The sequence below is a fragment of the Carcharhinus amblyrhynchos genome, chromosome 1 (assembly GCF_965287045.1).
Source record: "Carcharhinus amblyrhynchos chromosome 1, sCarAmb.v2.hapA, whole genome shotgun sequence".
Classification (NCBI taxonomy): domain Eukaryota; kingdom Metazoa; phylum Chordata; class Chondrichthyes; order Carcharhiniformes; family Carcharhinidae; genus Carcharhinus; species Carcharhinus amblyrhynchos.
Genome location: NC_137324.1, coordinates 54,075,280 through 54,099,998, shown reverse-complemented (window position 1 = coordinate 54,099,998; position 24,719 = coordinate 54,075,280). Strand labels below are relative to the sequence as shown.

Below are 24,719 nucleotides of genomic sequence, written 5' to 3'. Positions count from 1 at the left end.
GTCAAGTGCCCTTTGTTAATTGCTAGTATTAAATTGTTCAAAAAAGTTCATAAGCGTTGGGAAATGGGCATGTTAAGATTAATTCAGTTAAGGATGTATTCCTGAGATTGGAGCATTAATCTGAATCAAATTTGTGACTGTTTGATTATAAAACATGGAAGTATTTTCACTTGCTTACACATGGGGTCCAATCTTATCATTTTGATTCTAAGTACAGGATGGACTTGAAACTCGGAATGTTTCAGATCCAACTTGTTTTCCAGCGCTCCCATATGCACTCTGCCTGCAAAAATATCAGCGATCCCGAATTGCGCTGCACAAGCCTGTAGGCGTGGCTTATCACGCCCAAAGCATTGCAGCTCTGATCGGCACCTCCAACTGCACATGCACAGAAACAAATGATAGAATAACGCTCCCCAATCACTTCGGTCCTGAGCTGAATAATGCCTCCCCCGGTCCCCACAGATATTGCATCCCCCCATAACATATCGCGGATTCAATAGGGTCTTTTAAGAGACTTTTGGATAAGTACATGGGGCTTAGTAAGATAGAAGGTTATAGGTAAGCCTAGTAGGCTTACCTAGGGCCTGTTTGTGCTGTAGTTTTTCTATGTTCTATGTTCTAACATTACTGACCACCTTATCCCCCCACCAATCCACCACCCAGAATGGTCCTGGGCCCTCCCCTCTCCCCTCCACCTGTTTCATCTATTTTGCTCTCAGGCAGAGTGGCAGCAGACTACCTTCCCTTCCTCTCCAGCAATCTCAGATAGAGTGGCAGTGGACACCCCTCCTCCTCAGTGATCTCAGGCAGAGTGGCAGCAGACCCCCCCTCCCTCCCCCCAACCCCATGATCTCAGACAGAGTGGCAGCTGACTCCCCTTCCCTCTCATAGATCTCAAACAGAGAGATCCACCCTTCCCCCTCAACCTGACAGGTATCAGGCAGGGTAATCCCCCTCACCCCCACCCTGGACCTTCCTGCCCTAGGCCTCCATCTCCTTCGGATTCCGATGGCTGTGTGACCCCTCCCTCTCTCTCCCTTGTCCCCAATCATTGAGGCATTGATCCACCACCCCCGTCCCCGTCAGCGCACCTGCAAGTGCTCACTTGCCTTCCCCTCAATGCCATCAAGCAAACTGCATGGAACTTACTGGGATGCGCTGCCAAGCTGCCTGTAGCGGATCTGCCCTAACGAGGGGCAGCTCCATTAAAAACACCAGAATGGATAGGCAGGCAGGCAGTACAGGACAATGTGCGCACGGCCAGCCCCCATTCCCCCCCTCCGATTTTCTGAGGAAGACCTGGGGAGGCTACTGATGCAGCAAGGAGCGACGCCCTGTTCCCCCCAGGAGGATGCAGACCCAGGGGGGCTGATGGAAATGTGGCACTGCCCCCTGAACCGTGAAGCAGTGCCAGAAAAAAGTCAGTAACCTCACCTGTACAGCAAGGGTGAGTGTTGAACCCATCTTGCATCTTACTCCGAATTTCCCCTAGGTCTTCCCATCCCCAGCACCCTGCATGCTTCCAGCTCCTGACCCCCAAGCACCTCCTTCCTGTCCCCCCAAGAGGCCCACTGCACTTGCCCTCTCAGGGCCACCATCTAATACTCTGCAGGAGTCACACCATCATTTCTTTCATAGCTCCTTCTGTGTCCACAGGAGAAGACTGACCATAAAGCCTATGAGAGGGTGAAGACAGGGGGTAATGAGCCAAACCTCCAGGTTCTCACCAGGTTCTCTTTGAGGAGCCGGCACTGGAGCTATCAAGATAACGGGAGATGCGGGCTGTCAGGCTGCCATTAAGGTGTGAGCACCTGTCATTCCCCCACTCATTTTGAGACAACTTCTCAGGGGCACAAGTTTCGGGTGCAAGGCACAAGGTTTAAAGGAATGTACGAGGCATGTTTATTTACACAGAGAACATAGTGGGTGCCTGGAACTCATTGCTAGGGGAGTTTGTGAATGCAGATACAATAGTGACATTTAAGCGACATCTCTACAGCTATGTGAGTGGGAATGGAATAGAGGCATATGGCCCCCAGAAGGATAGGGGGCTACAAATCAGATGGGCAGCCCGGTTACTACATGCTTGGCGGGCCAAAGGGCCTGTTCCTCTGATATAATTTTTTTGGAGCTTTGTTCTATGTTCAATGGAAAATGTGAATCACGTGCTTGGCACCCTGGATTCCTCTCTCTCCCTTGCACTTAACCTTGTGTCCTGTGTTGTAGGGACAGATCCAGATGCCTCAAGGCCATCTAGACTCCAGGCCCCTACTGCAGCTCCTGCCTATCCTGATCAAGAGAGCTCGGATGAGTCCTTGGAGGATATGGGTGAAGGGACCTCTGAGGGTGGCACAGTTTTGGAGTCAGCTTCCACTTCACAACTCATTATCCCAGATACTGACACGTCGGTGGGTCCAGTTAGTGGTGAGGCTTCTGGGTCACTCTCTGGTGAGCACAACACTTCTGCTGATGTACATCAGCTGGAGGAGGGAATGCCCGAGGCCTTTGGCATGTGGGGGACCTGCCAGGGGCTACATGCTGGTCCTCTGAGATCACTTCTCCCTCAGCTGCTGGAGATGCAGCAAAGGAGCCAGGGAATGCAGGAGGGGCTGACGGCCACACAGGATCAACTGTAAGGCTGTTGAGAGGAGTCACAAAGCTTTCAGACGGACTAGCTATTGCCTATCTTTCGTGCTTCCCAGGCCAACACTGCAAGGGTGGCGCCTGCAGTGGGAAGCCTGGGGCAGGGGATCCTCACCATGAGTGGCAGGCTCCAAGTGATGGCCAAGTCACAGCAGGCCACAGCTGAAAGATTGAACAGGCTTCTCAAGATTCTGCAACCCATGGCTGAGATGCTCAAGGGCTTTCAGGAGACTCAGCGGGACAGCACTGAGACACAGTGGGCTATGGCTGCAGCCCTTGAGAACGTGGCCCAATTGCAGAGGGTCTTGCCTGAGTGGCTGCAGAGCATGGCCCAGCCTCAGAGGACAATTGCTGTGGCCATTAAGAGTTGGCCCCCGACTCAATTGGCCTTTGCAGAAGGCTCGACCGCTATGGAAAGGACTCAGGTTATCTTCCAGAACTGGCAGTGCCAGCTGACACCAGAGCTTCTGGAGCTCACTGCAGAAGCATTGCCATCCCATGGAGTGATCCCGGGGCCCACAGGAACTCCAAGGAAGGAAAACGAGCTCGAGTCCATGCCAAGAATTGCCAGCCGGGAGACTATGGCTGAGGCAATGCCTTCTGACTCCCCGCTTCCTGACACCGGAGCATCTCAGGGCAGCGGAATGATGAGGGTGTCATGGAAACATCCCAGACACCTGGAAGCAGGCCAGGGCCCTCAAGGTCCAGGGCCTCCAGAGGATGCCCGCCACGTGTATCACAGACCACGGGCATGGTAGGCAGCTGGCTCCCTCCACCTCCAACACACAATCTGGGAAGTCACTAAGATGTAATGGTGGGCCACGTAAGGTTAGGAAGTTGTAGTTGCACTGAGCTGGCACGGGTGAAGGGCTGCACTAGTTCGAAAGATTTTAAGCACCTTAATGTTTTCTGTTCACAAGTTTTTATGTTAGAACATCTTATTTAAACACCTTTATTGCAATTAGATGTCTCTTCATCACCCATCTGTGACTAATTTGTCTCAGATTTGTCTTGAATAGAAATCCTCTTCTATTGATGATTGCCAGAGGGATGCTTCATGTTGATGTCAGTTGGGGAGGTGCCTCAATGCTATGTCACTAAGAAAAGGAAGCCATTAGATCTACAAACTCCATGAGTGATTCCCAACTGCCCCAGGGCTCTGTTTGGGGGTTTCAGATCCCTTACCCATGACATAGATGTGGGCCCAGGTGACAGCGTGCATGCAGAGCTCAGGTAGGAGTCAGACTAGTTTGCACAAGGGCATTATCAGAATGGCGCTTAGCGAGTTGTCATCACCTTCCTGTCAAAAAGCTCGCTAACACAGAGTACCCAGGCCCACCACTCTGGTGTGACAGTGTTGCAGGATATAGAATGAATTTGAGGGGATGGGGGGGAAGGGAATGGAACCCGCAGACACAAGTCCCTAGCGATTGAACCATCTGATGATCAGGACCTCCCTTCCCACCCTCACATGCCTCATTTGGGCTGCCAGCCCTCCAGTTCCTGGTTGGTGTTCCTCGGCATGTTCTTCCTCTTCTTCCCCCTCCTCCTCTTCCTCTTCTTCTTGCTGGTTATCCTCTCTGTCGATGCCTGGCTGGTCAACCTCCACATCCTCCTCCTCCTCCTCCTCCAATATGTCACCTCTCTGTCTGGCCAGACCGTGCAAGGCACAGCACACAACCAGTGTGGAGGAAGAGATCACTGGGCTGTATTGGAGGACCTGGCCAGGTACCAGAATCGCATTTTGAGAAGCCCAGTGCACCTCTCCACTATCACGTGGATGGTTACATGGGCCTCATTATAGCAGGTCTCTGCCTCAGACAGGCCTCGGCACAGGCCTCATCAGCCATGTCCTCAGTGGGTAACCCATATCACCCACAAGACACTCCCACAGCCTGGGCTCTTCCTCAAATGCCTCCGGGATGCCTGAGCTCCTGACAATGAAGCTGTCATTCACGCTGCCTAGATGCCTTGAGCAGACGTGCATAATGTTCATGCTATGGTTGTACACGAGTTGAACATTCAGGGAGTGGAACCGTTTTCTGTTCATGAACCTTCACAGATTCTGAAGGGGCCTTGAGGGTGGCGTGTGTGCAGTTGATGGTCCCCTGTACATTATGCACCCCTGCAATGTCCGCGAACCCTGCAGCCCGAGCTTCCTGAAAGGCCCAGTTCAGATTAAATTCAATGTACTACCCAGCCCGGGCGTACAGGGTTCAGAGACCTGCTTGACACAAGTGTGCATGGCTGATTGGCAGATGCCACAGATATCTCCACTTGGGGTCTGGAAGGAGCCAGTTGCATAAAAGTTCAGAGTGGCCGTCAATTTGACAGCCACCAGGAGGGAGTGCCCCCCCCACCCCCCCCGGCCTCTAGGTGCCAGGTCCTGCAACTGGTGGCACAGGTGTTGGACAGTCTCCTTTCAGAGGCGGAGACGTCGGCGGCACACAGTGTCCAAAATCTGTTCAAATGATATTCATGCACGGAATTGCTGGGGTCTTCGCAGTTTCCTCCTTCTCCCATTTCCACCTACCCCCCCCTCCCGCCGACCCCCGCCATGTTCCCCACCCCCCTGGATGAATGACAGTCACCTTCTGCCTCTGGTGGTCATCGCCCTCTACTCCTGCAAATGGTAAGGTCCAGGCCTCCTGTGCCCGCAATTCTTCCTCCAGCTCCTCCTCCTCAGTTCCAGTAGCAACCGAAAGAACAGCAAGAGCAATTGGTTGCATCGCAAAAACCATCTCATCACTCTGAAGGGGTGGGGTGGGGGGGTTGGTTGTGGTAAGTGAAAGATAGAGAGGAACACCTAGAGGTTAAGGAACACTGCTTGCCCCAGCACATCAACAGTCACAGCCTAACCCCCAGCTACATGCTCCCTACAATCGCAGCTCTTTGCAAAGTTGAGAGGCTGTAGTAGTGCCATTTGTAAGGGCTTTGTGCACATCTTTCAGCTGGAAGTAAACTAAGTGTACTATGACCCAGCAGCACGGCAAGACCCGAGGTCAGTGCTGAGATCCGAGTCCGTGCTGTAAGTCGGACATCAGAAACCCTGCTGAGCAACAGCCCCCCCCCCCCCACCGCACCCCACCCCCCACCACGGGGACACGCACACGCGCACACACACACGCACACACGCACACTCGTAGAGCTGCCACCAACACGAGGCAGAAAACGGCCGCAACGAAAGGACACCTGTGAGCAGCAGAGTACCGTCAGACACCATGCACTTACGTCCTCAACTAACCCTCACTGCTGGAGCACCCAAACTGGACTTTTATGGAGCATGTCTGTTTCACTTCAATTCAATTTAAATGCATTTAAATGTCCATTGCACCCGTTTTGGGCGCGGTCCCAATCATGGCCATTTTTCAGGCCTTGGTAGAGGGGGAACTGGCAAGGAGACAGGCGCAGATCGCGCTACTAGCTTCACGCCTGACTTTACTAAGTTTTCACACCTGAAAACAGGTGCAACTTGATGGTAAAATGGGGCCCAATGATTTTGTTTCCTCTGGGAAAGAAAAACATGAAATACGTTTTGGAAATGTTCCACTCAATTTGTCTCATTTTCCAAATATTATGGTGCAGATTGCCTGATTATTGATGCCGGTGCTACTTTATGATGACTTTATAATTTCCAGTCCAGAACCCTTGGACTTGATTTGGCAGCCTGAATTGAGAAGGAAAATATAACAAACTTACCTTAACATTGGTGATTCTCTTTACTCATTGTCTTTGGCTTTGTTATTTCCTTCATGACTGTCTCCTCCCATTGCACCTTTTTTTCCTTTGGATGGGTTATAAGAGGCATCATTGTTACTCTGTACATGGTAGAACTCAATGGGAAGTGAAGAACTTTGCTCCTGTAAATCTTTCCTTCAACTGAGAAGTGGTGAAGCTCACTCAATGAGGACAGTTAATTTTGAATGCCTGTTATAACTGGGATGTAAATATACAACGTTTAGAATTAAGGCTACAATACTTTGTGCCTAAACTTCCCAAGTCATCAAAATGACCTCCCCACCTAGTTCATAGACAAATCAACTTTTAAAATCCTATTTTGTGGACTCATTGGCAGAAGCCACACAAGGTATGTTTGTAGGAAGACCCAGCCAGAAGCATGGCATAACCTTGAACATGTCTTTTGCAACAATCTTTGCCAATTTGGGATACAGGAAAGAAAAAATTGGGAAGATCCCAGCACTTCAAGGGTAGTTATACTTTGTCATAAACAGCCCCCACCACAGGCATCTTTATGGTTAATAAAACATTGAGGAAATAGTTTATATTTATCACAAGGACTGGACATAAAATCACTGTTATGGTTATCAGTGACAATGACAAAATCAACAAGTATAGAAGTATTTGTATGTTGTCAGGAAGGAATTATATAGAACTTTACAACACCAAAACAGCTCAATTGAATCAATAGGTCCTCCTGCCTGCATCACACTCTATCAACATATCCTTCTGCCCCTTACTACATCTTGTACTGGGTTAATTCCTTGAATGTGTCAGCTTCCAATTAAATTGTACGGAATGTATTGGGTTTGACTTGGAATTTTTTTTACCACAGAAGTATTTATTTCGAATGAAGTTGTTCTTTGAAAGAAAAGGTCTAACAATACAGTTATTAAAGTCCCTAAGCCTTCTATTGAGGTCTTTCATTGAGCTAGTGTTTTGTAATTTGATTTTTTTTGTGTATCTGTTTGAAATATAAATGTACAAATGCCTTTCCTTTATTGCAGTTAGTCAGTGTGACCAGCTTTTGTTACATTTGTTCTTCAAATCTCAGTCAGTTCCACATGCAAGCCTCTTCCAGAAGCTATCAGAATCTAATAGTGTTGTCTTTTCTTGCAGTTGAACATCCTGACAAAATGGCTAATGACCAAGGTACAGTAGCCCCAGTCTGTCAACTTTTCAGATTAAATCAGAACTGTGTAATAGGAATCGTGTTGCATGCCATTTTATAATACAGCGACCCTTCAGGGTCACATGCAGAGAGGAATTGCTGCTTCTGTGGTAATTAATCTCATTAATGAAGTGCCACTGAGCCGAATCTTGTGCTTAATGAGTAAGCAGTAGACTTCTTCTGCAGAGAATTGTTTTGTTTTTCTTGTCAGTCAGATCAAGTGAATTGATTTCAGTTCAGTCTTGTTGCATGAGATTCCAGCTTCTATGAATAATCCTTTAATTACTCAGTGCATTTATTCGACAAATGAAGACACCAAGATTTGGCTATTGTGAATCCAATCTTTCTTTTTCTTTCTATCTCTAATCAAACGTTTTGTATGTAGCGTGCGTCTACCTGACGTGGAAAGTATCTATCCCATATGCAAAGTATCTGTCATTCTAGAGATCCTGATTGGCGCTAACATCTTATTTGTAAACAAAGCATCAAATCTTTTGGGCGGCACGGTAGCACAGTGGTTAGCACTGCTGCTTCACAGCTCCAGGGACCTGGGTTCGATTCCTAGCTCGAGTCACTGTCTGTGTGGAGTTTACACATTCTCCTCATGTCTGCGTGGATTTCCTCCGGGTGCTCCGGTTTCCTCCCACAGTCCAAAGATGTGCGGGTTAGGTTGATTGGCCAGGCTAAAATTGCCCCTTATTGTCCTGGGATGCATAAGTTAGAGGGATTAGCGGGTAAATGTGTAGGGATATGGGAGTAGGGGCTGGGTGGGATTATAGTCGGTGCAGATTCGATGGGCCGAAGGGCCTCTTTCTTCATTGTAGGGTTCTATGATTCTACGATTCTATGAAATCTCTGAATAATACAGGTTACTTCAAAACTTATGACAGAGATAAGAAATAAGCTATTGGAAAGCAGAAGAAAGCAAGCAATAATAGTCCTCACATTCCTTAAAATCATTTTTAGCTGCCATCTTAGTTTTTCAGTAACCCAAAGTTACTGTTAACAATAAAGTCCCACCAATCCCTGTTTCCTCAGTCATATCAGTGCATTTCAGCTGAAATGGCCAAACCAAGGCAAAAGTTTAAGGAAGTTTAAATTTTTAGATTTTCATTTTCTTTAAAATCAGGTTACTCACAATAGAAGGACTCTGTGCTCTTAAAATCTTTTATTCATGGAGATCAGTCCTTCTTCATCTGTATTACTAAAATGCACCTGCCACAGGGAAAATGCTAGAAGCTATTATTAAAGATGTTGAAGCAGGGCATTCAAAAAACTTTAAGGCTATCAGGCAGAGTCAACATGGTTCTGTGAAAAGATTTAACTCAATGTATTGGAATTCTTTGAAGGAGTCATGTGTGATGTGGATAAAGGGGAACAGGTGGATGTACTATTGTACTCAGATTTCCAGAAAGCATTTGATGAGGGTATCACATCAAAAGTTATTGCAGAAAATCAAATCTCAGGATGTATGTAGGGAATAACATATTGGCATAGATAGAAGATCAGCTAGCTAAATGGAACCAGAGAATTGGCACAAATGTGTCTCTGGTTGGCAAGATGTAATGAATTGTGTACCACCTGAATATTGTCCAGGTCTCGCTGCATTTGGACACAAATTGCTTCAGTGTCTGAGAAATCACAAATGGCACTGAATATTGTGTAATCATTAGTGAATATCTCCACTTCTGACCTTGTGATGGAAGGAAGGTCATTGATGAAGCAGCCGAAGATGGTTGGGCCTAGGACACTACCATGAGCAATTCCTGAAGTAATGTCCTGGAGCTAAGACAATTGACCTCAAACCACCACAACCATCTTCCCTTGTGCAAGGAATGACTCTGACCAGTGGAGAGTTTTCACCCTGACTCTCATTGAGTCCAGTTTTGCTCAGGCTCCTTGATGCCACATTCGGTCAAGTGCTACCTTGATGTCAAGGGCAGTCACTCCTGCCTTACAGCTGGAGTTTAGCTCTTTTATCCATGTTTGAACCAAGGCTATAATGAGGTCAGGAGCACAGTGACCCTGTCAGAATGCAAACTGAATATCAGTGAGTAGATTATTGCTAAGGAAGTTCTGTTTAATTGTTTATAGCCCCTTCCATTACTTTATCGATAATTAAGAGTAGACTGATGGGGCTATAATTGGCTGGCTTGGATTTTGTGTACAGGACATACCTAAACAATTTTCTACATTGTCGGGTTGACACCAGTGTTGTAACCATACTGGAGGAGCTTGCTAGAGAGCACTGCATGTTCTGGAACACAAGTTTTTAGTACTATTGCCAGAATGTTATCAGGGCCCATTGCTTTCGCAGTATCTGGTGCCTCCAATCATTTTCTTGATATCATGTGGAGTAAATCGAATTGGCTGAAGATTGCCGTCTGAGATGCTGGGGAACTCTGGAGGAGCCCGAGATGGACCATCCACTTGGCACTTCTGGCCAGCAATGGTTACTTCAGTCTTATTTTTTGCACTGGTGCATTGATCTCCCACTTCATTAATATTGGGAGACATTGTGGAGTCTGCTTGTCTGGTGAGTTAGTTAAATTTCCATTAGTTAAATGACTAGATGTGACAGATCTGCAGAGCTTAGGTCTGATCCATTGGTTGTGGGATTATATGGCTGTGTCACTCACTCGTTGCTTATATTGGTTGGCACGCAATTAGTCCTGGTTTATAGATTCACCAGATTGACAGCTCAGTTTTAGCTATGCCTGGTGTTGTTCCTGGCATCCTCATTGTGAAAATCGGGCTTCCTCTCCACAAGGACTATGTGGTGATTACTCCTACTGATACTGTCATGGGTTGATGCATCTGTGACAAGTAGATTGGTGAGCATGAGGTTAGGTATGCTTCTCCCTCTTGTTGGTTCCCTCAGCACCTGCTGCAGATCCAATCTAGCAGTTGAGAGACTCTTGGCGATGGACATTGAAGTCCCCACCAGAGTACATTCTGCAGCGCCCAACTTGAAACAGTCCTGATTTATCAGCTGGCATTGACGGGGTGGCGGGGTAGTGAGATGGTAACTGGTAATCAGCAGTACATTTCCCTGCCAATGTTTGACCTAATGCCATGTGACTTCATGAGGTCTGGAGTCAATGTTGAGGAATCCCAGAGTAACTCCCTTCTGACTGCATACCATTGTGCCACCACTTGTGGTGGGACAGAACTGGTGATGGTCTCAGACATTATTTGTTAAATATGATTCCATGAGTATGACTATATCAGGGTGTTCTTTGACAAGACTGTGAGACAGCTCTCCCAACTTTGGCACAAACTCCCAGATGTTAGTAAGGAAGCCAAAAGAAAAAATGCTGGAAAACCTCATTGTCTGATCAGCAAGGAGAGTCCAGAGGACTCTTTGCCAAAGCTAAAAGGCATAGAAAATGGGAGATATTTATGCTGCAGAGTGACGGAATGAAATATGAGTCGTAGCCACAGAAACCGGGGAAAAGGCTGCTAATGGCAGTCCATTAGAGAGAATAAAAGGTGTGAATGGCCAGGAGGCTGAGAAGCTGAAATCAGAGGGTAAGCTGTGACAGGTGAAGATGTGCGGGGAGGGGGAATGGGTGGGAGAGGTAAAATGGAGAAAAAGAGGGAAAGAAGAAGCAAAGGGACTTTGTGGGATCAACAGTGTCATGTTAGCTGTTGTTGTTTCTGGTGCTGAGGGCTGTCTGGTCTTATCCCCTTTCTAACACTTTTATAGTGGTTTGATACAACTTAATGGCTTGTTCAGTGGCATTTAAGGGAACCACATTTCTGGTCATTATTATGCTCTGCAAATAGCAAAACCATTTGCCAGTCTGAATTACTAGTCCATTGACAATACCCCTACGCCAACACCACCCCTGTGAGGAGGGCACTGCAGTGGGAAAGGCTAACAAATAAGAAATTATGCTTTGTTTTGTCTTTTGAAGGCATTGCAATGAATCAGGATAATTTGGTAAAAGTGCCACAGACAATATGTTTTTGCAGGCTATAGAATATAACCTCAGCACTTTTTTTATGACTGGGAGATGGTTTTGCTATTTGGAGGATGATATGATTTTTTTCTTGTCAGCAGCTTCCCTTGTCCAGTTTAGACTCAGCGAAAAGTCAAAGTTGCCAGTTGAGCAATTGACTGAAAGAGTATTTGTCAGAGACAAACAGAGTGGGAGATGTACAAGAAGGAAAGTAAACAAAGGGAAGGAGAGACTAACAGATAGATAATAGAATCATGGAGAGTGCAACACAGCTGGTCATTAGGTCCAAGGCATCTGTGCAAATCTTTTCAACTGGAGTTATGGATGTGAATCTCACTTCTCTGTTTTTTTTTAACCAGTCTCCTTTCTGTTTTCCCTGGGAGAGAGAGATGGTGAAAAAAAAAATGTTTGTGACAAATGGAATGTTGCAAAGATGATAAGAGGAGTGCAAGAGGTGCAGGGAGACAATCTGGCAAAAGTAGTACTTTGAACAAATAGGACTGGTGTGAGGAGAGCTATTTTTAATTTTTTCAACCATAAGCACTGTCATAGGAAATTAAATGAATATAAAAAAAGCTTACAATCCTGAGCAAGGTATGGTGGTAACGTTATAGTTACTGGATTAGTAATCCAGAGACCTATATTAAAGAATCAAACCCCACTTGGCAGCTGGTGGACAAAGAATTCAATCTATTACTAACTTTGGACTAAAAAGCCAGATTCAGTAATAGAGACCATAAAACAACTGGATTGTCAAAAAAAATTATCTGATTTGCTAATGGCCTTCAGGAAAGGAAATCTTTTTTTTACCCATTCATGGGATGTGGGTGTTGCTGGCTGGCCATCATTTATTGCCCTTCCCTAATTACCCTTGAAATGAGTGGCTTGCTAGGCCATTTCAGAGGGCAGTTGAGAGTCACATTGCTGTGGTCCTGGAATGACATGTAGGCTAGACCAGGTAAGGACAACGGATTTCCTTCCCTAAAGGACAATAGTGAACCAGATGGGTTTTCCAATAACTGGCAATGATTTAATGGTCATCAGTAGATTCTTAATTCCAGATATTTATTATTTTTTATTGAATTCAAATTTGACCTGCCATGACGGGATTCAAACCCAGATCCCTAGAACATTAGTTGACCTGATCTGGCCGACATATAACTCCAGATCCACAATATGGTCAATGACTAACTGCCCTCTGAAGTGACCGAGCAAACCATTCTGTTTCACTACACTGCTACAGAAACGTTGAATATGAATAAAATAGGATAGACCACTGAACATTAACCTATCGGCACTGAAAACAACAACACCTTATCCTGTCAATCCTGCAATGTCCTCTTCATAATACCTGGAGACCTAAGCCAAAACTGAGAGAGCTGCTCTACAGACCAGTCAAGCAACAGCCTGACATTGTCATAGTCATCAAATCTTACCTTGCAGCGAATGTTCCACCACCATCACCATTCATGGGTATATTATGTCCCATCGCAGGGCAGACCCATTAGATGTGGAAACACAGTGAAATTACGTGAGGAGGAAGTGGCTCTGGGAGTACTCGACATTGACTCCAGACCTCATGAAGTCTCGGCTTATCAGGTCAAACATGGGCAAGGAATCCTCCTGCTGATTACTACCTACTGTCTTAATAAGAACATAAGAACTAGGAGCAGGAGTAGGCCATCTGACTCCTCGAGCCTGCTCCACCATTCAATAAGATCATGGCTGATCTTTTTGTGGACTCAGCTCCAATTACCCGCCCGCTCATCATAACCCTTAATTCCTTTACTGTTCAAAAATTTATCTACCCCTCAGCATACTGAATCAGTGCTCCTTCAGCAATGAACACCACTTGGAAGAAACACTGAGGGTAGTAAGAGCATAGAATGTACATTTATGCAGGCTTATCCATCAACAAGAGTGTGTTGGCAGCTGCATTACTGAGTCCTGAAGATGCATTGTCAGACTGGTCCTAAAACAGGTAGTGAGACAACCAAAAAGAGAGTAAAACCTATTGATCTTGTCCTCCCCAATCTACCTGTGCAGATGAACTATCTATACTAGAAGCAGCCATCACACAGTCCTTATGGAGATGAAGTCCCATCATCACACTGAAGATACTGTCCATTGTGCTAAATGGCACAAGCATTGAATTTTATGGAATCAGTTAAGAACAGATCTAGCAGCTCATAACTGCATCTGTGAGGCGCTATGGATATCAGCAGAATTGTATTCAACCGCAGTCTGTAACTTCATAGCCCAAGCATATTCCTCTACTCTACCATTACCGTCAAACTGGGAATCAAACATGATTCATCTACAATGTAAGAGCACAGCAGGAGCAGCTAGGAGCAGCACCAGGCATACTGAAAATGAGATGTCAACCTGAAGAAGCCACACAGGACTACTTATGTGCCAAACAGCAGAAATAAGTTTGGGTAGCCTCCAGTCAGCTCTGAGCAGTCATAGTATAACATAGCCATTTCTAATTTGGCAGTGATTGACATTAATTTGGGAGCTAACTCAGGAAGATGACTGGAATGGGATTACAACCTGATTATGGCATAAATAAGCTGTATTTTGATAGGCAGTATAGTAAGACTCCTCACTTCCAGCTTCACAATGTTTACAAATATTTGAAAATAATTGCTCTACGTTCGAAACCAATTTTGGAGAACAGTAAACCTGAAGTGAAAGAAGATCAAAGAAACTTTTGGTAAATTAATCTCAAGGACCATTTTGATCCAGAAGTAGAAAACTGGCTGACACTGAAAATATGAATTTACTATTCAAGTTCCCTCACTTTCATGGAGTTTGGAATTTTCGCACCAGAGAGAAGAAAGGTCAGTGGTTATGACCTGGAATGCACAGTTTGGCAATGTGGTGGAGGTAAGTTCAATCAAGGCATTCAAATGAGAATTTTAGAAGATAGAATGTGCAGGGCAATGGCGAGGGAAGGAGGGAGGATGGAGCTAATTGCAGTAAACGCTGTCCAGCCAGCGACAACCAGATCCCACAAATGAATTTTTAAAAATTGCTCATTGAGTGAGTGAGCTGGTACAGACATGATGGGCCGACTGGCTTCCTTCAGTGCTGTAACACTTGAGATTCTGTGAACGTAAAACACAATTTCTCCTTGCCAAAATTGGACCATTAATTGATGTGATTATAACAAACTTATGAAGGAATATTGAAATATAAACTATGACTACTTTTCATCAACAACAATCTTATTGCATTCAAGCAGATCCCCCCAGTCACAAGTTGAATTTTTATTCCAAATTACTTCTTCATTCGTTTATACTTTATTACCCAATTTCTGGCTTATATTTTTGCATTGTTGCTTTCTGAGACATAAACTGCTGTAAATATGTCTTTCTGAATTATCTGGTAACGGATCATTGTGTATTAATTCTAATTTGGAACATTGACGAGCCAAGAATAAATGATTGGCTACACATCTGAGTTAGCACCATTCTTTCCAATTGAGATGAGGGAACGTGGAGTGGCATATAATGATTGAATGAAATACTCTTCAATTTTTTATATTCATTTGTTGGATATGAGCATTGTCGATGAGACCAACATTTATTGTGTATCCCTAATTGCCCTTGAGATAGTGCTGGTGAGCCACCCTCTTGAACCACTGCAGTTGATATGAAATAGGTACATCCACAGTGCTGTTAGGAAGTGTGTTCCAGGATCTTGACCAGTGAAGGAATGGTGCTATTTTTCCAAGTCAGAATGGTGAGTGACTTAAAGGGGAACTTGCAAGCAATGGTGTTCCCTAGCATATGCTGCTCTTCTCCTTCTAAATGGTAGCTGTCATTGGTTTGGAAGATGTTGTCAGAGGAGACTTGATGAGTTGTTATAGTGTGCCTTGTAGATGGTTTACACTGCTGCCACTATGTATTAGTGGTGGCAGGAATGAATGTTTAAGTTGGTCTTCAAAATGTATTGTATGAAGTGCCCTGGATGGTGTTAAGCTTCCTGAGTGTTTTTGAAGCTGCAGTCCTCAAATAAATGGAGGGTATTACTCCATCGGAATCCTGACTTGTGTCATGTATACAATGGACAGATTTTGGGGAGTCAGGAGGTGAAGAATTCCTAGTCTCGGACCAGCTCTCATAGCCACAATATTTATATGGATGATGCAGTTCAGTTTTACAGGTGATTGAAATATTTAATAAGTAGAATCCATTTTGTAGCTCACCTCCTTTTTAGCTCAAGGTGATACTGAAGATGCCTTATATAAAATTGATCCACTGTGCAGAAATCCAACTTGGTTCCTTAGCTCTGACATATCTTCTTTGTTCAGCAGGTAGGAGTGTACATGGAGATGGGGCATTCTGGCCAGCAGATACCAATTTAATTGACAGGAGCAGCTTAAATGGTAAGTTCATGAAAATAAGATGAAATAAACAACATTTGTTTTTTCCACAATTAAAGGCTCGGCTCCCTTGGTGCGATGTGGTTCTATGGTTGATACAGTAAGAAGTCTGACAACACCAGGTTTAACACAGGACAACACCAAGACTTCTTACTGTGTTTACCCCTGTCCAACGCTGGCATCTCCACATCTATGGTTGATAGCAGCCCTCTGCAACTTTATTCTCCAGGTGGGCAGTGATTGTTAGTAAGCTAGTCCATCATAGATTGGTCGCTGCATGTGAATCTATGTTTTCACTCAATCTCCACACTGGACAGATGTGATCAAATGTTCGAATCCAGGCTAATTCCTGCCCATTTTCTAGCCAAGAGAACTGAGGTCAATTGTAGACAAACTGCAATCAGGTAGTTCAGCATTAAACAAAGGTACGCTGGCGCATTTGGTTTCAAAACAACATGATCTGTCCAAAGAAGCATATGTTCCAATGTATATAATTGGAATTTAAAATTTTTATCTTTGGTTCAGTAGTCATTATTTAGTAAGCACATGTTCTTGGATATTAGATACCAACTCTGACATTGTACACCAATCAACATCTTTTCCAATGACTTTCATGCTTAGAATTATTCATACATTATATGTCGCATGATGTCCCTGTGGTAATTTAAGCACAGTAAAAAGTCTGACAACACCAGGTTTTAGTCCAACCTATTTATTTGATAATATTCTCACTAGCTTTCGAGGGGACAGCCTCTTCGTCAGGTGAATGGAGAGTTCTGGCCTCAGACAGAGCATATAAAGCACAGACAGTCTGTGCTTTATATGCTCTGTCTGAGGCCAGAACTCTCCATTCACCTGACGAAGAGGCTGTCCCCTCGAAAGCTAGTGAGAATATTATCAAATAAATAGGTTGGACTAAAACCTGGTGTTGTCAGACTTTTTACTGTGTTTACGCCAGTCCAACGCCGGCATACCCACATCGTAATTTAAGCAACCATAATGTTTTAAACTCAGGTTTATGGTTCTCTTGTAGGTGTTTAAATCAAATGCAATCAATAGTGATAACAGAATTGCTACCATTTCAGTAAAACTGATTTTGGAAGGAAAATCCTGAAGAAATACCTTATAGTATTTAAACAGCTTTCCAAAGGAATGGTTCACCAGTCTGAAATAAGTCTCCGTGACTGACCTTTACAAATTAATCTTTGTGTTTTTCAGCTGTCACTGTAGCTGTCAAATTCAAACGTCATTTTTTAAAAAAAAACAAAGTAAAGCTTTTTTAGAATTATTTTCTATTTTGTGATTTCTGTGGTTACCTCTGAACCATACAAAAACTACACAGTCCAAAGCGCAGGAAAACAAACTGCTTTCATGCCTATTCCTTTGCTAGTGTGTAACCAGTCACTGGAATTACACAAGCTGGGCTGATTCTCTTTTATAACCCCTGTGTGATGAGCATGTATATCACCATCGCTCTGTGGCTAATGTTAAGAGCTCGCTGTTTGAAAAATCACAAACAGGAACCAGCACTCTGCCATTTAACGCTGGAATGTGTGTTTGTCTAAGTTTAAACAAGTTAAAAGAATAGGCTGGAATGAAAATAATGAGTCAAATTGAATGGATTAAATACTAAAGGAAATCAGATCATGACAGAAATTTTACAGCCTGTCCCGGTGGGAAGGCACGGCCAAGAAATTCGGTGAACCATTCAAAAGTCCATTTTTGGCAAGGCCACAAAATAAATCTTACACCATTCAGTGCAAAAAATGGTGCATGATGTGATTCCTGCCAACAGGGGAGGGGGTGGGGTCTCCCTCAGTCACACACACACCACTGTCCCCCCGCCCCCCCCTGCTGCTGGAGCCCGGACAGGTAATCAAAGTTGCAGTGGAGGAAGTTTTTGGACACTCATGGAAAAGGACAAGTATTGTGCTCGGCTAAGGTGCTAAATTGGGGGAAGGTTAACTACAACCGGTTAGGCAGGATTTGGAGGCTTTTGTTCTTAGAGGCTGTTTGAGGGTAAATCCACATCTGGCGTATGGGAGTCTTTTAAGGAGCAGTTGATTAGAGTACATGACAGGCATGTGCCTATGAAAAGGGAGGACATGAAAAGCAGGATTCAGGAACCCCCCTCAGTTGCACCCCCTCTAATCACTCTGCCAGCATTTGGGGCGAGAACAGGGGTGCGATTGAGGGAAGTTCCACCCCTTCCCCTTGCTAGCAGGAATCAGATCTTGCATCACTTTTTGCACTGAGTGGCGTAAGATTTCATTTGTGGCCTCGCCAAAAATAGACTTTTGAAGGATTCACCGCCTTTCTCGGCCCTGCCCTCCCACTAGGGTGGGGCTGTAAAATTCTACTCATGATCTAATTTCCTTCAGTATTTAAGTGTATTAAAAAGCTTTATTAAAAAACAAGCTTCTTAAAAAACCTAATGCTTCCTCTCTCGGAATGGTAAATTGCTCTAGAAAGTTTACATACCCCTCCGGGACACCATCAATCAATCTGCCCCTCTCCTTTGTGAATGCCAATGCAAAGTACTCATTAAGGATCTCACCCACTTTCTTTCGTTCTATGCATAATTTCCCTACTTTGTCCATGAGTGGACCAACTCTTTCTCCAGCTACCTACTTGTTCCTAACATAAGTCTAAAATGCCTTGAGGTTCTCCTTAATCCTGCCTGCCAAGGATATTTCATAACCCCTTTTTGCCCTCCTAACTTCCTGTTTCATTTCTTTTTTACTTCAGTTTCCCAGACCTATGTGTGCATCCTTTTTCTTTTTGACTAGGCTCACGATTTCTCTAGTGAGGAAATGTTGCATTTGCTACAGTTTGGAAAGTTAAGGGGTGACGATATCAATAATTGAAGATATTACAGGGAACAGATAAGGTAGATAGGAACAACCATTTTTCTGGTTGGTCGGCCTATCAAGCATGTCTAAAATTTAGAGCCAGACTACTCAAGAGTGAAATTAGGAAATACTTCTACACACTAAGAGTGGCAAAAATTTGAAACAATCTTTTGCAAACGCCACTGATGTTTAATTCATAATTTTAAATCTGAGATTCTATTAAGCAAATGTATTACGGGATAGGGGGGAAAAAGTAGGTTTGTGTAATTAGGTTGTAGATCAGTAATGATCTTGTTACCATTGACAGTATATATCTGTCAAATATATTCTTAACCTTCCAATCCCCCCCACTGCTTTTGTATTCTTTGTCTAGAGGGCCTCCTGACCCCCTGTGGAGGGATGACCTTTTGCCTCCTGCCTGTCTCCTGCATCAAGACTTCCAGTGCTGCACAAGTGAATCTCTTTGTACCTAAAACCTCATCCTAGAATGACTGCCAAAACTTACCTGCCCCAATCTGCCATTTGAAGAGGTGGAGGTTGGCTTTGAGTAGTGTAGGCTAGCTTGAACTCATGCTTGCCTCCTATGATTTTGTGATCCTTGCAGCCACTGAACAGTGTCATGGTATTGGCCGTACACTGCTAAATGAGCAGGCAGCATAAAGTTTGCCGGACTCCTGTAACAGAAGGAAGGGGACGAGTATATCATGATCCCAGGCCTCTTTTAAGCCCGATCATATTTCTCAGCAAAGAATTTAAAGCTGTTCCTTCCCCACTATAGCATGAAATTTATTAAGAGTTTTTTGGATATTTTGCTACAATGGGTATCTCCCAAGTTTTTCAGGTTCCACCATTGTCTTGTAACATTTATAAAACAGGACCAACTTTATCATTTTGGACCTTTTTTGCATATATTTACTGAATCTGCCATGCCAACGTATGTGTGGAATTGGAAGTATTCTTGAGATGATTTTCAAAATATCTGTTTTCAAATCCCTGGAAATGATGATTATAGTAAAAAGTCTGACAACACCAGGTTTTAGTCCAACCTATTTATTTGATAATATACTCACAAGCTTTCGGGGTTAGCCCCTTCGTCAGGTGAATGGAGAGTTCTGTAGGAGTTAGATTTAGTGGCAGGATGGAAGGTAAAGTCGTTGGAAGAAGTCACTGTTTGTCCAGGATTAAATTTTAGACAGGCAGTGTACCAAGTCAGAGGTAGTGTAGAGTTTGAGAGAAGTGCTGGTGTGGTCAATCTGGGTGTTGTCAGAGCACCTATGAACATTGTGTTTTCAGATAAGACCATAAGACATAGGAGCAGAATTAGGCCACTTGGCCCATCGAGTCTGCTCCGTCATTCAATCATGGCTGATATTTTTCTCATCCCCATTCTCCTGCCTTTTCCCATAACCCCTGATCCTCTTATTAATCGTGAACCTATCTATCTCTGTCTTAAAGACACTTAATGTGTCCAGAACTCTCCATTCACCTGACGAAGGGGCTAACCCCGAAAGCTTGTGAGTATGTTATTAAATAAATAGGTTGGACTAAAACCTGGTGTTGTCAGACTTTTTACTGTGTTTACGCCAGTCCAACGCCAGCATACCCACATAATGATGATTATGGCAGTAACAATTTGCATTCATATAGCACCTTTAACATTGTAAAACATCCCAAAGTGCTCCACAGGAGTGTTTTCAATAAAGTTTTACCGAGCCATAGAACAAGATATTTGCACAAGTGACCGAAGGTTTGGGCAAAGAGCAAGGTTTAAAATGGCAGAAAGATGGTGTCAATGAGTAGGAGTTAGATTTAGTGGCGGGATGGAAGGTAAAGTCGTTGGAAGAAGTCACTGTTTGTCCAGGATTAAATTTTAGACAGGCAGTGTACCAAGTCAGAGGTAGTGTAGAGTTTGAGAGAAGTGCTGGTGTGGTCAGTCTGGGTGTTGTCAGAGCACCTATGAACATTGTGTTTTCAGATAAGACCATAAGACATAGGAGCAGAATTAGGCCACTTGGCCCATCCGTCATTCAATCATGGCTGATATTTTTCCCATAACCCCTGATCCTCTTATTAATCGTGAACCTATCTATCTCTGTCTTAAAGACACTCAATGACCTAGCCTCCACAGCGTTCTGCAGCAAAGAGTTCCACAGATTCGCCACTGAAGCAATTCCCCCTCATTTTTGTTTTAAAGGATTGTCCCTTTATCCTGAGGTTGAGCCCTCTTGTTCTAGTTTTTCTTACCAGTGAAATCATCCTCTCCATGTCCACTCTATCCAGGCCTCGCAATACACTGTAAGTTTCAATAAGTTCCCCTCTTATCCTTCTCAACCCCAATGAATACAGACCCAGAGTCCTCAACCATTCCTCATATGACAAGCTTTTCATCTCGGGGATCATTCTTGTGAACCCCCTGTGGACCCTTTCCAGGACTAACACATCCTTCTTTTGATATGGGGCCCAAAACTGCTCACAATACGTCAAATGGGGTCTGACTAGAGCTTTATAGAGCCTCAGAAGTACATCCCTGCTCTTATATTCTAGCCCTCTCGACATGACTGCTAACATTGCATTTGCCTTCCTTACTGCCAACTGAATCTGCACGTTAACCTTAAAAGAATTATGAACAAGGACTCCTAAGTATCTTTGCGTTACTGATTTCGTAAACATTTTAGGCAGCATGTAGCTGAGAAGTTGGAGGATAGATTGAAGTTTAGCTCTATTGAACTGAAACAACTGAGAAATCTCAAGACTCATATTAAAACTCAGACCTAAGCTTCAAATCCTCAATTTCACTTGTAGCTAAACTCCTGAAATAAATTGTTGTAACAGTGAATAGAACTTGTTTTCATCTGAAATGAAAGCATGCAGCAAATAATACTGATTATTTTTGATTTATAGTAGCTTTGTCCTTCACAACCTGAGGGAGATGAAAATTTTGCAATAACATAGATTGCATACCACAAGTCCTAAGTCCCTATAAGAAGCAAAACAATTGCCAAAAGCAATATTTCATTCAGATTTCTATCTCTAACCCTCCCCGCTCCCGGACTCTCTATTAACTGCTTTAGAGCTGGACTCCTCTGAAGTAGGAGGTCTCGTAGTGCAAAGGGTAGCATCCCTGATTTGAGCTAGAAGCTCTGGGTTCACGTACCAGTAAAAAGTCTGACAACACCAGGTTTTAGTCCAACCTATTTATTTGATAATATACTCACAAGCTTTCGGGGTTAGCCCCTTCGTCAGGTGAATGGAGACTTCTGGCCTCAGACAGAGCATATAAAGCACAGACAGTTTAGAGATTACTGATTAGAATGCGAATCCTTACACCTAACCTGCTGTTCAAGACCTGAAGTGGCTGATAATGTGAGTGGAAGGAGCACTGATCACAGTTTAAAGAGATGTGTATTGTCTCCAGACAGTATAGTGAGTGAGGTTTAGCAAACCTGCGCTGTCGTGTGTCGTGTCACGACACACGACAGCGCAGAGTCGCTGAACAGAGACTGATAGCCAAGTTCCGCACACATGAGGACGGTCTCAACAGGGATCTTGGGTTCATGTCGCACTATCTGTAACCCCCGTGACTTGCCTGGGTTTGCAAAACCTCACTCACTATACTGTCTGGAGACAATACACATCTCTTTAAACTGTGATCAGTGCTCCTTCCACTCACATTATCAGCCACTTCAGGTCTTGAACAGCAGGTTAGGTGTAAGGATTCGCATTCTAATCAGTAATCTCTAAACTGTCTGTGCTTTATATGCTCTGTCTGAGGCCAGAAGTCTCCATTCACCTGACGAAGGGGCTAACCCCGAAAGCTTGTGAGTCTATTATCAAATAAATCGGTTGGACTAAAACCTGGTGTTGTCAGACTTTTTATTGTGTTTACGCCAGTCCAACGCCGGCATACCCACATCATGATTTGGGCAGAGAACCAAAGAAACAGGCTCTAAGGAACTTCTTGGCAAGAGAAGACTGATACGGGAATCATTAATGTTATTCAACATTTTTTAAACAATACGACTCCTTTCACATGATGGGAAGATTTATAATGGGATGTCCAGATTGTGTATCCATTCAGCTGCTTCCTGAGGTGCCAAGAGAAGAAATAAAGTGTCTCCTGCAGCAAAGCTTAATGAGCAAGTTAATATGGTATGTTCCATGATCTAGGACTCAGATCCTACATCTACATGCAGTCCTACATTGGCTCATCCTTGTTTCCCGATTTTCTTTCATGGCTTATGAGAATTTGGTAAAGTGTTGTGTACTGTTTTCAAGAGGGGTAGATACCAGAATCCTCTGTCGCTGTATCAATGATGAGATGCTGGTTCTTTGTATACATGCCAGAATTCTGCCCATCTGGATTTTGGGTTGATACCAGTTGCATGAATATTAGAGCTGTTTCCCAGAATAGCCGGCACAATTTTAAGACTTTCATGAGTAACAAAGTTTGTGTTGTTCCCGACATTTTCCATCCAGTGCAGTATGATGGAATTGCAGCCAATGGCAAAAGTGGCAATGTAGGGTGATGCCCCCAAGCCAATCAATTGCAGTGGACTTAAATGAGTGATGCTGTTCCCTCATAATAGCCTTTAATTGCAGGCCCATGACTTTTGTGATAGCAGCAGACCCATGTGATAGATCAGTGTTCTGTAGAAAAGTGTTGTACAGTAGATCAGACTAGGGCACTAATGTGGTGATCTGGAAACCTAAAAACCTGAAGCTCTTGACCCTTTCTACTTCATTCTCATTGATGTAGACAGAGGCATGTTCTCCTTTACACTTCCTAAAGTAAATGACAATCTCCTTCATTTGGTTGACTTTGAAGGACAGATTATCACAGCATGAGTTCACCAGATTCTCTATCTCATTCCTGTACTCTGTCTCATCATCATCTGAAATCTGACCTACTATGGTGGTGTCATCAGCAAACTTGAAAATCAAATTGGAACGGAATTTGGCCACACAGTCATAGGTGAATAAGGAGTTTAGTAGAGGGCTGAGAACATAGTCTTTTGACTATGCTCCCCATGATGTTCCAGTGACTGGATTCAGACTGGACTTTACCATTTGGCTGGTGTTGTACTTTCACAAACTTTGCAATAGCAGATCCACTGCAGTTTGCCTACCGCCGCAACAGGTCCATAGCAGACACCATCTCCCTGGAACACCTAGATAACAAAGACATCCATGTCAGACTCCCATTTATTGACTACAGTTCAGCCTTCAACACCATTATTACCACAAAACTCATCTCCAAACTTTGTGGCCTGGGCCTCGGCTCCTCCCTCTGTGACTGGATCCTGAACTTCCTAACTAATAGACCACAATCAGTAAGGATAGGCAACAACACCTCCTCCACGATCATCCCCAACATCAGTTTCCCACAAGGCTGTGTTCTCAGCCTTCTACTATACTCCTTATACACCTATGACTGTGTGGCCAAATTCCGTTCCAATTTGATTTTTAAATTTGCTGACAACATCACCATAGTAGGTCGGATTTCAAATGATGACGAGACAGAGTATAGGAATGAGATAGAGAATCTGGTGAACTCGTGCAGCGCTAATAATCTGTTCTTCAAAGTTAACAAAATGAAGGAGATTGACATCGACTTCAGGAAGCGTAAAGGAGAACATGCCTCTGTCTACATCAATGGGAATGAAGTAGAAAGGGTCAAGAGCTTCAGGTTTTTAGGTTTCCAGATCACCAACAAACTGTCCTGGCTCCCCCATACTGACACTATAGCTAAGGAAGCCCACCAACGTCTCTACTTTCTCAGAAGACTAAGGAAATTTGGCATGTCAGCTATGACTGTCACCAACTTTTACAGATGCACCACAGAAAGCATTCTTTCTGCTTATATCACAGCCTGGTATGGCTCCTGCTCTGCCCAATACCACAAGAAATTACCAAAAGGTCGCAAATGTAGCCCAATCCATCAGGCAAACCAACCTCCC

At 44.1% G+C, this 24,719-nt stretch overlaps 1 protein-coding gene across 1 annotated transcript in view; it reads left to right on the top strand.

Moving 5' to 3' along the window:
• The window catches only part of dcc (DCC netrin 1 receptor), an 844,821-nt gene that overhangs the window by 703,989 nt on the left and 116,113 nt on the right, over positions 1 to 24,719 (top strand). The window contains exons 21-22 of the mRNA XM_080199927.1: positions 7,504 to 7,536; positions 15,842 to 15,913. Of these exons, the coding sequence (XP_080056053.1) occupies positions 7,504 to 7,536; positions 15,842 to 15,913 (105 nt within the window). The remainder of the gene's footprint in view (positions 1 to 7,503; positions 7,537 to 15,841; positions 15,914 to 24,719) is intronic.